The sequence below is a fragment of the Strix uralensis genome, chromosome 4 (assembly GCF_047716275.1).
Source record: "Strix uralensis isolate ZFMK-TIS-50842 chromosome 4, bStrUra1, whole genome shotgun sequence".
NCBI classification, from domain to species: Eukaryota; Metazoa; Chordata; class Aves; order Strigiformes; family Strigidae; genus Strix; species Strix uralensis.
In genome coordinates this window covers 127,147,642-127,162,302 of record NC_133975.1, presented here as the reverse complement: position 1 = coordinate 127,162,302, position 14,661 = coordinate 127,147,642, and the positions used below count along the sequence as shown (strand labels likewise).

The 14,661-nt window shown below is 45.4% G+C and overlaps 1 protein-coding gene across 8 annotated transcripts in view; it reads left to right on the top strand.

Annotated features, from left to right (window-relative positions):
* Positions 1-14,661, top strand: part of CEP170B (centrosomal protein 170B) — a 59,793-nt gene that overhangs the window by 26,582 nt on the left and 18,550 nt on the right. For 5 of the 8 annotated variants that reach the window (XM_074869069.1, XM_074869068.1, XM_074869070.1 and 2 more), the window contains exons 8-14: positions 3,082-3,183; positions 4,337-4,813; positions 7,016-7,078; positions 7,935-8,698; positions 10,750-10,938; positions 11,132-11,240; positions 12,687-14,459. In XM_074869069.1, the coding sequence (XP_074725170.1) occupies positions 3,082-3,183; positions 4,337-4,813; positions 7,016-7,078; positions 7,935-8,698; positions 10,750-10,938; positions 11,132-11,240; positions 12,687-14,459 (3,477 nt within the window). The remainder of the gene's footprint in view (positions 1-3,081; positions 3,184-4,336; positions 4,814-7,015; positions 7,079-7,934; positions 8,699-10,749; positions 10,939-11,131; positions 11,241-12,686; positions 14,460-14,661) is intronic. The other 3 variants (XM_074869072.1, XM_074869071.1, XM_074869067.1) reach the window with 1 other exon arrangement.

The following is a 14,661-nucleotide window of genomic DNA, read 5'->3' as shown; positions in this document are numbered from 1 at the left end:
AAACATTAATTGCTCTTAAAACATTGAAACTGTCCCCGAATAGCAAGATACTGACTCCTCAGCTTTCCATTTGTGCTTTTTGCAGTCTTTAAAATGAAATTCCAGTTTATTGTGGAGGCTGGGAGAAGGAAGGAATGGAAAAAAACCCCACAGAAGCGAGCAGATGTATTACAGCTGCTGTAACAGAGCATTGCTGGTGGGGTGACGTGAGCTCTGTGTCGTGGGGCAGGAGGGACCTTCTGCTGCCATGCAGTGAGTGCAGCGGAGCGGCTCCCACCCTGGTGGCCCCAGGTCTGCGCACTCTGGGCAACCTGATCTGCTCTCTGTAGGTGCTTCTTGACGTGCCCTGAGGTTTTGGCTTTGTGCTAGCTTTTGTCAGAGAAGGAATTCGGGGAATTTCCGAGCACCTATTAGGGTTCTTTAGGGTAGAGGGGGAAATATGAGAAGGCAGAGGAGCTGGCTTATTATTCTTCACAAATCCTCTTTTTTGCCTTGCAATCACAAAGTTCCCCATCAACAGAAAAGGTTTGACCAAGGTTGACTTGCTCCCCTAGCTGTCTTTCCCCTGTAGTAGGAAAGCTCCTGTTCAGTACACAGGTGGGACACAGACCTTGGGACTGGAGCAGCTTCTGGGTAGAAGTCTGTCCTGCAGGTTGCACGTGAGGTCTCTTAGCTCACTTCTCCCCCTTTGGAAACAAAATTTTCTTGGAACAGTAACTAGAATTTTCTAGACTAGGGGGCCTTTGGGATCCTGTGAGGGGCTGGTATAAGCTGGAGAGATGAAGCTGTAACAAGGCAAGGTAACAGTACCCATGCTTGGGAAACATGCTGCTTGTGCAAGATGATCTTGCATTAAATCTGTAGGGTAGTATGCTCAGGATTTGTTCCACCAGCAACTTAAAATAAACCACTGATGCACTTTCATAATTGATCGTATTAATCTGAGACAAGTATCCAAAGTCTCACGTGTTTCTTCAGGGTTGAGCCCTTCACTGTGCATATTGACCTTTAGGCATGAGTTACCCCAGACACAGCTGGCTGTTGTTAATGGATTTGTCCATCGCCCCAAAGTGTTGTTATCCTTCTCCTGGCCCTGACTGCCTTTTGGCCATCAACCCTAAGATAATACTGTAATTCAGAGGATGATAATCCATTGCAGTGTGTGCCCAGAAAAGTGCCTGGCATTGGTAGAGCAGATCCTACGTGGCTGGGAACGGGGGTTTAGTGAGCAAGTCATGCCATGAAGAGAGAGTGGTAGGTTTTTGCTAGGCAGTGTGACAGAAGGTTTCAGCCTAGCAGAGACCAAACCCTGTGTTTGGGTGCCTCTGTTTATTGACAAGCTTGTGAATAGTTTCATGTTGTGGGGTTTTTTTTGTCCTCTCTCCTTTGAGTGATTTACCCATCCTCAGTTATGAAACATACTGCTTGGCAATTCCAATTTATTCATGGTGAGAATGCTTCCTCCTTTGAACTTTCAAAGGCCGCCTACATAATGGGAATACAGTTTATCTTCCATGCACTCTAGGCAGAAAGGAGAGTATTACTTTCAGCCTCTTTTGATCCTCAGTGTGAAGGGAGGCAGCGTGGTTAATTTTGAAACGCGAAGAAGATCTCTTGAAAGGGGCCTGTGGGCTGCATCTCTAAAGCAAAATTATTGCTTGTGGACTGTCAGTGTATGAGCTTATGTATCTCTGGAACTATTCTAGAAAAAAACCCGTCTGAAGTAGTGGCCGTTGGGTCTGTGTAGCTTTAGAAACAGCAGCATAAAATCAGGCTTATTTTTTTTTCTTTGACTTAATTCCCCTTCCTCTCCTGACTTCCCTTATGCTAACAAATACTTCGTCATGTCCCTATTAAAGTAGGGAATGCAAAATTGCAGGGCTGTTTGAGGGCTGCTTCACACAGAGCAGTGTGTGGTTTTGAAACCACAAGCCGAGCAGCAGCTGGCGGTAGAAGCCCAGCTATGGCTCTGTAGCTGGAGCCAGGGTTTAAGACGTCGTCGGTGAAGCGTGTGCTGATGGCTGTTATGGGTAGAGGCAGAAGCAGCTAACAAAGCTGGAGCTTAACCTCAGCCCCTGACCTATCCTTGTGTTTCTGTCACCTCCAGATGAAAGAACAAAAGCTACTTTATTTGCTTCTCTTAAACTATTATAAAAACATAATAATAATAACTATACCACAGGTAAATTGAGGTGTATTCTTTTTACTTGTTGCATAAACAGCAGCAGCCCAAGGCACTGCCAAAACACAATCTTGTTTTGTGGGAGACAAAACAAGCAGCAGTGGATCAGCTCCTTCAGGTACCAGTTGTTGCAGCGAAGCCCTGATCTTCCAGTGAGTGCTCATTGAGCAGAGAAGGTGATAAAAGCCTGGCTCTTCTAGGGGAGGCTTCTCCCTGAGAAAAACCTCTGTCCTGAAATGACTCTGGAATCCATTTGGTTTACTTTAAACTTTAGAAAACAAGAGTTTACTACTTCTTTATGTATGTGTAAGGAGATGGCTTTACCATTTTCCCTAAATCTGTAATGCTTCAAGAATTTCCTGTTGTGGAATGTGTGTCACTTAGAGTGGGAGTGGTGAACAGTTGGAAAAAAATTTCTGGCCTCACAACATCCAAGGGCATGGTGGGGCAAGAAAGGGCAGAGCTGAAGTATTCCTAATTAAGATCAGGGAAAAAAAGTCTGATTTTCACCTGAATTGCAGGTGAGTTGCAGACAATTTTGTGGTTAGTGTTGTGTAGTCTGTCCTGCCAAAAATCTTCCACTTCCTGTGAATAATGAGGCTAGAAGGGGAGAAAAGCCAGTATTTGGGAAACACGGCTATGAGAGACAGTAAAGGGACAAAGGGACGTGAAGTCAGCATCTTGCAGCAGAATGTAAAGAGAAAAAAAAGGGGGGGAAAAAAGAAAAGCCTGAAAATACTCATTGTTATGTATAATTTGCTGCTGTTATAACTGCAATGTAACAGGTACATGATCTCATCTGACCCTGCTGTTTTTCCCTTTTTGACATGTGGTCGACTTCTGTGAACCTGGTAAATTGATATTTTCTGTGTTAAAGTATTTGCTTATCCTCTTCCTAGAAACCAATACCTACCGCACCCCTCTTTATGGGCAGCCCTCCTGGTGGGGGGAAGATGATGCAAATAACAAGGAAGACAGAAGGCAAGAGGAACATTACTCAGGTAATGGAGGTGATTTGGGGCGGGAGAAGATGGGGGGACAAAATTTCTGCGCACTTTTGATCTTTACTCTGTGAAGCCATCCTGCTTCGAGGCTTTAATTACCACTTTTTTTGTGCTTATTTGCACATTCCTATGTGTAGATTGCTGCTGATGAAACCAGAATAAGGGAAAATTAAAATGTTTCCCCTAAAATATTTGAATGTTAGAAACAGCAGTTGTGGAATAATTTGGTATGGATGAGAAAGGCCTCGCTAAGGTTGTCAGAGACCTAGTTACACAGCAGTGCTGTATGTGTGGTTGTATGCAGCCCACCTGAATAAACCATCCACTGTGTCTCCCAGGAGTTTCCTATCCGAGAGGCACTTTTAAGAGCTGATGCATTGACTGGTTTTGATTAATATGGATGCAATCTGTTTCTCACCTCATCATCCTTGGAAGCCATTTAGTCTTGCCATTCTTGTTGTGAATCTATATGCATGGAAGATGCTTCTTTTTTCACTTGTGCAGCAAACCTGATGTTTCTATCAAGCATATGTTTTACTGCCCAAAGAAGCGTTTTATTTCAGTGCACATGTAGGGTATCTGTTCTCTAGCAGAGAGGGTTGTGCTTAGCAGCCCTCCCAAGAGGTTGAAATAAGGAAGTGTGACCCTCTAGCCAAGAAGTTTGGGTACTACTGGAAGAACGTGGTTTTATTCTTGGTGATGTTACAGAATTAGGTGTTCATCCAGCAAAACCGTGCCTGTGATTAGCTTTGCACGCTCAGGCTTTTCCTTTGAACTGTGGAAAGTTGAGTAGGTGTGCATGTAAGTGAATTGAGCAAAGTGAAACAGGATCTTCCTTCCACGTCAGCCCAGGCATACAGAAACCTCGAAATGCCACCAACCACATAGGTTCTGTCAAAACATAAAACTCTGTGCGTGTGTGTGCGCGTGCGTGCGCTCAGCTCTCTCTTTGGGGAGTGGTGGAAGAAAGGACAAAGTGAATATAACAAATGTTGGTCAGACTACAGCAGTGCAGTAAGCACTGGTTTCAGTGATGAGGCCAGAGTACAAAGCTGTCTAAAACAGAACTTTTATTTTTTTCTTTAATCCATTTCAGCTAATGTTTGTGAATTTAAGGTTTTCTTGCCTTTTTTTTTTTTCCCTTTTATAGAAAGATCAAAAGAGATAACCCAACATGAAGAGGAATTGAATGGTAATATTTCTGCTTATAGAGATGCCCAAGAACAGTCTGTGTTTGCCTTCCGGAGAGAGCCAAGTTACTTTGAGATTCCAACTAAAGAATTTCAGCAGCCATCAAAATCTTCAGAAACACAGGTCCATGAGATCCCAACAAAGGATGTTGATGCTGTAGTAGCCCCCGTTGTACAGAGTCATGCCTCTTTCACCATTGAATTTGATGATGGTACCCCTGGTAAAATAAAGATAAAAGACCATGTAACTAAATTTTCGCTCAGACAGAGAAGACCATATAGTAAGGAACCAGCTCATACAGAAGTGATGTCAGCGGAGAGCAAAGTGGCTGACTGGCTTGTCCAGAATGACCCAAGCTTGATGAGACGGCAGTCTCCAGGAGATGATGTCTACAGTACAAAGAGTGACCTGCCAGTTCATGTGAGGACGCTTAAAGGTGAGTGAATGTCTTGTCATGTGGACATAGTTCTCTACTGGCTGTGCAAATGCAGCACAATAAAGGGGGAAAACCCTTCTCCTGTCAAGGAGAACTGGACTTAATTATCACTGCTCCAAAATTGCAAGATGAAGAATATTTCTTTAATGACTGTTAATCATTCTGAATCTGGCTAGCAGGCTCTTCACCTGGCCCTGAAGTCATGTATGATGATGGTCTGGGACACTCTAGTCTGGTTCCTCTACATCTATAAGGCCAGCTCAGCAGTAACAGTGATTGAAAAAAGGATTTTGATTTTTAAAAGTCTAAAATAATTTCCATGTGGTCAGGCAGGCTGTTAAACAAGTATTTCAGTGTATTTTCTTCTCTTGGCTTCTCCTAACTGAAGGAATGACTTTTTAGCTGTAGTCCAGAGGAGGCTAAGTGTGAGCATCCTGGTGGCTATAATGACCAGAGCCACTTGACTGGGATGACCGAAGGTCCTGACACAGAGACTGGTGATAGAGTTGAGATATACATGATCACTAATGGTGAGAAGTGGATAGAAGGTTTCTTCTCTTAAACTAAAGCTTCTATGAAATCATGCTCTGTTCAAAGAAAACTTCGGGTTTCGTGGACCTGTGTCCTGTTGTGTCACTGGAAGGAGTTCTTTGGGGATTTTCAAAGGTCTGAAGTGTAGTTTGGAGCTCAGTTCTTGGTGCAGCTGGTGGGTCTCACATGATTCTCATGTGACTTTAAATATATTTTGCAAGATTTGGGCTTACTTGGATGTCTCTTTTGGGCTGTGCACTGAACAGCTAGGAGGAGACCACTGATTGCTGCATTCTCACTGCCTTGCAGGCCTCTGGAAAAGCTATTGTTTTGAACTGCAACTTTGACTGATGAAGTCATACTGAAGGTTACTAGACCTGCGTGTGCTTGAGATCCTTCCTAAATGAGAGCAATACCTTGTTTTCCCTTAAAGGAGTATTTGCTCGGTCCTTGTTGAAAAAAAACTCATTGTAATATGAAGAGTTTTACCTATTACACCTCCAACTTGCTGTTTTGTGTACAGCTTTCTGAGAAGCTCCTATGGTCAAAAAGGTCTCACAAATCCAGCCCTGGGCTTTGGCATGTGTTGTCATTGTTTCTAGTTATTCCCAATAAGGGACAGTGTTGATGTGCTCTGCCTGGTTATTTAGGGTCTTAGTTTCAGTCTGCTGTGCCTGTGTGATAGAGGGTTTTGGGGTTGAGGTGTTTTTGTTATTGTGATACTGGATTTTGTTGACTCGCTGGAGAACATTGTCAGGGATAGAAATGTGCTTCAGTAGTTTTGCTCTTTCCTCTTGGAGAAAACTAGAGAGTTTGGCAGCCGCTGCTGATCATAGGATTTTCCTGAGCGATGCACAGGAATGCTAGACTGACTGCACTTGCCTCTTTACAGTCCATAAGGCATGGAAAGAAGCTGAGGTAATTTAACGCATAATTTGCATATTAAGAAATCAACTCTTTGGACATTTGATTAAAACATACAGTGTTGGTGGCCTGAGGAGTTTATCCACCTCTGCTTTGGCGGAGGACAGGGTGTCATTTATCTGCGATAGCTGTGTAACATGTTCTTCTGGCAGGGCTAATTCTGAAGATGTCTTGGAGGCTACCACTGGCTGCCTACCAGGTTTGGGTCTCCAGGATCAGAGACGCCCACCGTTGAGGTTCATTAGTAACACTTACTCACTTTCAGGAACAATGTGGTGAATGCAAAACCTGGTATCAAGACTAGAGTTCAGGTCTTAGCAGCTTGAGGGGATGTGCATGGTGTTCTGCTGGGGCATCCATGGGCACAGTGGGTGTTTTTCCTTGTGTCCTCACCGTTTTGCATTCATCAGAGTTTGTAGCCAAGACCCTTTAATTTAAGAACTTTCCCTTCCAAGGACGAAGCTTATCAGCCCTCAGGGCACAATGCAAAGTTTGCTGGCTTCCTTCATGAGGGTGTTAGGAAACTCTTCAGAGGACTGACTCCTGGGTTGAATGGATCTTGTATTAAATTCTAATCTTTCACAGCTAACTCGAGGTAATAAATGGTCTTCACCTGTGTGTCTGGAGAACTTGCAAAGTAGGTTTGAGCAGTTTTCCTTTCAAACACGTGGTATTTTAGCCAGTATATCTTGCTGCATATTACAGTCTAGAGAGCAGAGACCTCTTTCCCCATTCTCCCGATGACAGGTTCCTGGTCGTTGACTGAATCGTGTTGTGTGCCTTCACACCTGTTTCCTTCTCCAAAAAAAGGTTTGTTTTTTGTTTTACTTTTAATTTTTTGTTTACTTTAACTTACTTTCTGAAAGTCCTGAACTAAGGTGCTGAGGGGCAGGTATCACTGATACACAGAGAAGGTTTTAAAGATGATTGTTGCTAACATAATTGAAAATAATTATAAACTTACTTTACGTTTAGTGAACTCTTAAGTAATGTTTTAACCTTTACTTGGCTGCTGATAGGATGGTGTAACTCGTGGGGGTGTTATTCTTAAATCTTCAGGAGAAGTGAAGAATCCTGCAAATTCACTTTTCTTTTAGTCTCTGGTTTATTTCCTTCTTGTAGAGGGGGTTAATGTGGGTGCACAGAGGTGCATGCACTCGTAACACAGTGATCTGGTTGGTCTGCACAGGGGGATTTGGTTTCGTGGGATGCAGTGTGTGGGGTTTATTTACTGATCCTGCAGAGACATTTCTGCTCTGTAACAGAGAGAACCTAATGAGGTAATCTTGGATTACAGTAATTTGGCAGAATGGCAAAATAATGCCATCATTTTTATTTAAATGGAGAAAAAAGAAACAAAGCGTTAGGTATCTAAAATAATCAGTGTTACAAAATCAGAAACCCTTGGGGTTGAAAGTATTTCTTGAATTGTTTTTTACTAACTTGATAGCCAACCAGTTGTGAAAAGTGGAGTCAGGAGACAGCTGCCTCTCTTTTATTTCCTCCGATGGGATGCAATCCCTGTACCGCAGCAGATGTCTTTGGAGCTGTTTAATCCTATAGGATTTTTTTCTTTTAACTGAAATGATAAATTTCAAGTGGAATGTAATGACAGGGCCACAGCAACTGAGAATAGGAAAGTCAAATCTACATACCTTGTTTCCAGGCAATAGGCACGAGGACGGGACTCAGAGCGACTCTGAAGACCCCGTGGCGCCCAAGGCAGAGAAGGAGACGACAACAGGCAGCGAACGTGTGACAGAGCAAACCAGGCTGCAGCGCCAGATGAGGCGTGACCCCCATGAGATGCTGCACAACAAGCAGGCCTTCGTCATCGAGTTCTTTGAGGACACACCGCGGAAGAAGCGGTCCCAGTCTTTCACACACAGCGCTCACTCCTCCCAGAGCGACACCGATCCAGGGCTGAAGACCAAGGTTGAGAAGCGCAAGAACGCATCGCCAGCCGACAAGTTGGGAAATGCGGTACCACCATCCCACCTTGGGGCCCAGGCAGGCAAACCCAGTAACAGTTCCTCTGGGACCCAAAGAACTAGCTCCTTCAAGAGGGAGAAGACGGAGGATCGGATCAGCTCTTCGTCCTCCTCTGCTTCTAGAACATCGGCCAAAACTTACGGAAGTGTTGGAAGGAAGTCTAAAATGGCTCAGGATTTTATGGCTGAGTACTTGCGGGAGACTGCTCAGTCTGGGAAGCCAAGTGCTGAGAAACCGGCACCTCTGCCCATGCCGGTAGCTCCACGCATGGTTATATCGTCAGAACCAGAGTCTGCCTCTGCTCCACCTCCGGAGGTAAAGTCAGCCCAGGGCAGGAGGAATGATGAGGAAGACAGTGTAAGCGAGACGGGCACATACACCATTGAGACGGAGTCTCAGGATAAAGAGGTGGAGGAAGCGCGAAAAATGATAGATCAGGTAAATGCTGCTTTTCTGTGCCTGGCCAGTGAGCTGAGGGCTGAAGGCTTGAGCTTCTGCACCTTGTGCTGGAGGGCCTAATTTCATTAGCTGTTGCTGCGCAGGACTGCTCCCGTCTGAACTAGGTGCAGGGGGGATTTATGGTTAGGGGTGGATAATCATCCTGGGTGACTTGTGTTAACGATAGGCCCCAATAGATGGTGAGGCTGGTCTTTAAAAAAAGCTCCAACAAAACAACAAAATTACAAACACAAAAAAACTACAGAGTGTAAGAAGGCAAGATAAGCCTGCAGCAAGGAGTGCCTTGCTTCCAAAATGGGATTTGGGTGCAAAAGTGCAAGAGTGGGCTTGCCATCTCTTTAGGGGAAAGGCAGCAGCAGAACGAAGATCACGCTGATCCTGCTGAGAGCTGTGGCTGGAAGCAGCTCTGTTTTCTAGAACTGCTCCCAAGCCTCTGCCTTGGTGTTGCATCCCCTCCTGCCCACTGTTAAGAAGACAGGAGCTGCAGCCCATCACTGATGCAGCATCCCATGGTAGGCCAAAGGAGATGCAGGCCAAGGGCTGGTGCTCTTGGTCCTTCACAAGCCTTAATGGTAGGTGGTTCTGTATACAGCTGTGCTTGGTTAGAAAGGGAGTGCTTCCCGGCAGGGCAAGTGGCAGCTGGTTGAGATAGCGAAGGGTGTGGTCTAGGGCAGAGGCAATCCTAGAAGGATCTATACTTGTTTGGATTTTGCAAAGTGAATGATAGCCTAAAAACAAAACCCCAGAGATGAGGGAGAGGCTTAAAAAAACCCACCCAACTAAGTAACCACAGGGCAAACCAAAGTTTGTCTGATTTTCAGGTTTAACTTTCATCTGCGGTCTGTTATGAAAACAAAACTGGCAAGCTGCTCTGAAGATTTAGTGAAGTGTAGGCAGGAAGATAGTGAGATTTAAAGGAAGCCTTAACTGAACTTGGCTTTAGAGCTTTGTATACGATGTTCTGTGAGCCTGGATCTAGCTTCCCTCTTTTGTTTATTACATTTGTTCCTTATGTGTTCTTTGAAATGTGATTAGAAGCTTTCAGGGCAGGGTGTTTAAGCCACAGCAAGGCCCTAGTCCTGACATTAGATGGTTAATTGTTCTGGTGGGGAAATATGAGGAAAAATGCCACAAATACAATTATTTCTGGGGAGTGGTCTTGGCAGCCATGTGACTTGTGCAGGCAAGCTGGCCAAGTTCTGCTCCTGACTCTGTCATAAACTTGGTGCCGTGCAGACCTGACACTTAAGAAACAAATAATAACTGGACCTCAGTGTTTCTGTCCAGGAAGAAAGGTGATATGAATTCTGGACTTGCTGAGGTTTTGAGGTGACTGTGCTTTTTATTGCCCCACTATTGCACACACACATGTTTTTTTAATACAAGTGAGAGTGGAGAACTTTATGGCTATCTCTGCCCAGACTAGGCACCCTCCATGGTGGCATCTTCCTCTGAATTACTTGTAATCAGGGAAGAGAAACAAGCTCTTCTGAGGTATGAATCTTGGTCACGCCCCTGGAAGGCCTGTTTATCTCCAGAGGAAATCTGGCCAACTAGCTCAAACACTCACCCATCTCAGAGGTGCATCCTTTCCCAGGTCCTCACATGGCAGTGCAAGGCTGCTTTGCTCAGCCCACTCTCTGCTACAGTCTATGAAAGACTCTGGAGATGGAGCTTTCCCGTTTTTGTTCTAGTTCTTCATGAATGAGCTTTCCTGACACTCATCCTAAATTTCTCAGGGCTGAAAAGGGACTCCTTTTCAGTGAAAGTCACTACTGTTAGATGCAAAACACTGAAATAATGAGGGAGAGAGGAAAGGTGGGTGTGAGTGGGATTCTATGAATAAGTGTATTTAAAGCTGCTACTGTGAAGTACGTGGATTTACTAGTTTGTATGGAAACATTCGTAAGTGTTTCTGGACCTTTGAGATCATAGTTTGTGTGTGACTAATGCTTCGGGGATTTGGATTTGGGGCTAATGTTTTTCTGTTTTCTTGGCTTTTAATCTTTCCCATCCAAACACCTTTTCAGGTTTTTGGTGTTCTTGAGTCGCCTGAATTTTCCAGAATCTCTTCAGCCTTTAGACCAATAATTAAAGGTGAAAAAGATGACTCTGGTTCTCATCAGCATCTAATCAGTGAAAATGGCACTAGCCAGAAGTCACCCTTGCTCCAGGCATTTGCCTCAAAAGCTGTGAGTGGGTCTCAGGCTGATGTGCAGGTATGGGCAGTCCAGGTGGATTTGCTGGGATGGTGGAGGAATAGATGGGTTTTCTGTCTGGATAGAAATGTGATGCATAGATTGATTTCCATTTTGGGAGACTGAGTGATGTGTGTATGAGAGGAGAGATTTTGTGTCTACGATTTGGTTTACAAACCCTCTTTCTGACACCACCTTCCCCACCTTGTTGTAGATGTCTGCAGCTTCTCAAGGGAGTCAGAAGTGGGTGTCTAGGTGGGCAAGCCTTGCGGACAGTTACTCTGACTCTGGATCTGTCTCTGGGCAGGGTGATGGAGGTGCAGGTAAGTCTCATCTTGACATTACTATTTGAAGGTGGCTGGATCTAAGACAGGATGTGAAAAGCAGAAATTAAGGGCTTCTGTGTATCTGGCTGCGGTTTATTTTCTGTTTTGGCTAATGTATTTGGGGATGGGAAGGACAGAGTGAATCATTCCCAGTGTAGTAAAGATGGAGAGAGCCTCTGGTTTGCATTTCAGAGTCATCCAAGTTCTTAAATGTTTGACATGACTGAAGGGCACCTGGGAAGGAGAAAGATCGTAAGGGCGTTTGGTGTTAACTAGCCCCGAGTAGTGATTCTTTAGACTGCCTTATGATACCAGATGAAAGCCCTTTGCAAGTTGCCTTGGACTTAATTGCTGACTTGTGCTTTTTTGGTGTGCTTCTCCTGTGGCTGACTGTGCTGAGAATTTTAGGCTGTTCTGGGGTTTGCTGTCAGGTAGCAGGTTTGAAGTGTGGACATCAGCGTAGAAAACTGGGTGCGGAGGGGAGAAGGGGAGCAGGAGCAGATGGGGGTCCTGCTGTAACTTGGAAGACAGCTTAGAGACCCCGTGGTCCTGTTGGTATGTGAGAAAGGGAGAAGAGTGCTTGTTGGCTTTTGTAAACAATTTCAACTTTTTTGGTTGGAAATATTTGACATTACCTTCTTGCCATCAACAGCTATAGATACATTCAGTAAAGATTAGAAGAAGCTTTTGTTTCAGAAGTCATTGCCGCTGTTTTCACACTGTATGAGAACCTGACTCCTGAATTGTTTGAAATATTACCATAGTCAAAAAAACAGTTATCCTGGTATTTAAAGACAGTATCAGATATGAAGTCCTGGCCAGTGGCATGGGAGAAATAAGTGCTCTTTCTGTGAAGTGTGTTCATACTGAGAAGCCCACTCATGCTGGGGTGGTGATCTCTAATTCAGAGCCTCTTAATTGTTGTACAGTCTTTCTCCTGAGACTTTGCTGTGGGATATGATTGTATGAGAATGTGTACTGTGAAAAACACCTTCTATTTAGTCATATGGGCTCTGCTGTGTAGAATGGCACTTAAAACACTGCATCACTGCAGTGGTTTGTCTGATGGCTCTTCATCTCATTCCTGTGGCCTGATTTATGGTAGATAGATGCCAGCACCGCCATTAGCATCTAAAGTATGTGCTTGTACTGAGAGGTATATTATGGGAGAATGAGTGTGAAATCCCACCTTGAGAGAGGGGAAGTGTTGAGCACCGTGATCTAGCAAAGGAATTAAGTCTAGTGTCCGTATTGATAAACATGATGGAGTGAGCATCAGCCAGGTCCTGTTGATGTTCATATTACATAAAAGCTCAGTTCTAAGCATGTGTCTTGTGAGTGCTTTTGTGGACTTGCACTATGCAGGATCAAGCTCTTCCTAAATAAATAAATAAGTGGTATAGTTGTACAACATCTGAGTCTTGTCCACTTAACTCTCTTCAGAAAGTGGTGTAGCCCCAAAACCAGGGGAACCAGAAAACGCTGTGCCCTTGAGAACAAGGCGCCTTCTTCCCCAACTCCCACCAAGCGAGAAATCGGACAGCCCCACACCCACGGTTCTGGTTTGCCAGGAGTCCTATTCTGAGGTTACCAAGAGAACCATCGTGAAGGACCACTGCATGGAAGCCTATGGTGATCCCAGCAGCCACCTCTTCATCCAAGAAGACTTGGATCCAGATAGCCTCAGTGATGCCAGCAGATCTGATGATGGCTTCGGCACGGAAAAAGGCAAGAAATATAAAGAGAACAATAAAATGCTAGAGCAGATGGGGGAAGACACAAGATCAGAGAGCCGGCAGCCAGGAGCCTCCCGGGTCTCAAACGTGAGAGCTGTAAGTGAGCCAGTTTCTACTTCGTTCTACATTGGTGATGACAGCAACGACGCGGGGATTCCCTCCAAGCTCTCTCTGAGCGTGTCTCATGCTCGAGCAGACAAAGACAGCAAGGATCAGGAGTTTTCCTTCAAGTCTGCTGGCACAGCAGTTCCTGGAAAGCCACCAGTCAAAGATGTTAGTGCTTACATAAATGCAGCTGGAAAAGTGGTTATTTCCCTTCATCAGAGTCTTCCTCAAGATCAAGAAAACATGGCAGGAAAGGAAACATCATCTTTTGTTAGACAGGAAAGTTTTACCAAAGATAAATCAAGCAGTAGTGTTCCTCAGAATAAGCTCCCACATATTTCAAGTCACCCTCTGCTTAAAGATTTAGAGGCTGTTCGGTCAACTCGTATGGACTTTGGTCAGGAGACTCATCTTCTCCTTAAGGACACTGAAACTGCTTTGGCAGCACTGGAAGCCAAATTACTTGGTCAAAGCCAACAGTTGGAGCCCTCGGAAACTGCTGGTCAGCTGGAGGACTCCTTGTCAGGGGACTCAGACGTGGACACTGCCAGCACGGTCAGCTTGGTGAGCGGCAAAAACGTCCCGACGAGTGCCCCGAAACGTAAAGTGGTCGCGAGTTTGCAGAAGGAGAAATCTTCCTCCACACCATCCATCCAGGACCAGTGTGGGCAGCCCAGTGCTCGGGACAGGCTGACAGAGAAGCGGAAAACACAAGCACCAGAAGCATCAAACCGTGTGGAGGCCGCCAAACGCTTCCAGATGAAGCGGAGTGCTGGGACTCGAGGGTCGCTTGACTTCACGGATGATGAGAGAAGCTCGAGTTTGCCCTACTTACCAGTTCCCGACGCAGTCGTGTCTGACCATGAACACTCGGTAACCCGGCCGGTGCCTAGAAGGAAACCTTTTACTCAGGCCACCAAGGAGGACCACAGCAAAACAACCTCGAATGTGCAGAAAATCCAGCAAGTTCTCACCCGCTCCAACAGTTTATCCACCCCGCGGCCCACAAGGGCCTCAAAGCTACGTCGTGCCCGGCTGGGAGATGCTTCAGACAACGAATGTGTTGATACTGAGAAAACACCTGCCAACCCTGAAGCCTCCGCTCCGGGCCCCAAACAGTCCACAGAGACAAAGAAGCTCTCCCGGCTAGACATCCTCGCCATGCCGAGGAAACGGGCAGGTTCGTTTACAGTGCCCAGCGACTCCGAGACGGCGCAGTCGAGGACGGGGTTTTCGGGCCGGAGTGTGGAGTCCTATCGGAAGACGGGTGTTTCGGAGGTTAGAGCCGCGGCGAGGAAAATGGCCGCCGCTGCCTCTGCGAAGCAGCCTTTTAGCAGGACCCGTTCAAGCAGTGTCAAGTATTCCTCCTCGTCCAGTAAGTGCTCGTGCTTTATGTTTCTCCCCTGTTCCCCTCTTTCTGATTCATAGGCTGCGCATGGTTGCCAAGGATTGGTAGCTCAGTAATACGAGTGCTGCATCGGTGAGTACAAAAGTCTGCGTTAACGAGTGGTACAGAGGTTGGGATTTCCTGTGGTTTGGAGACAGCAAAGCATATCTCATATCCAGTGAGATATTAT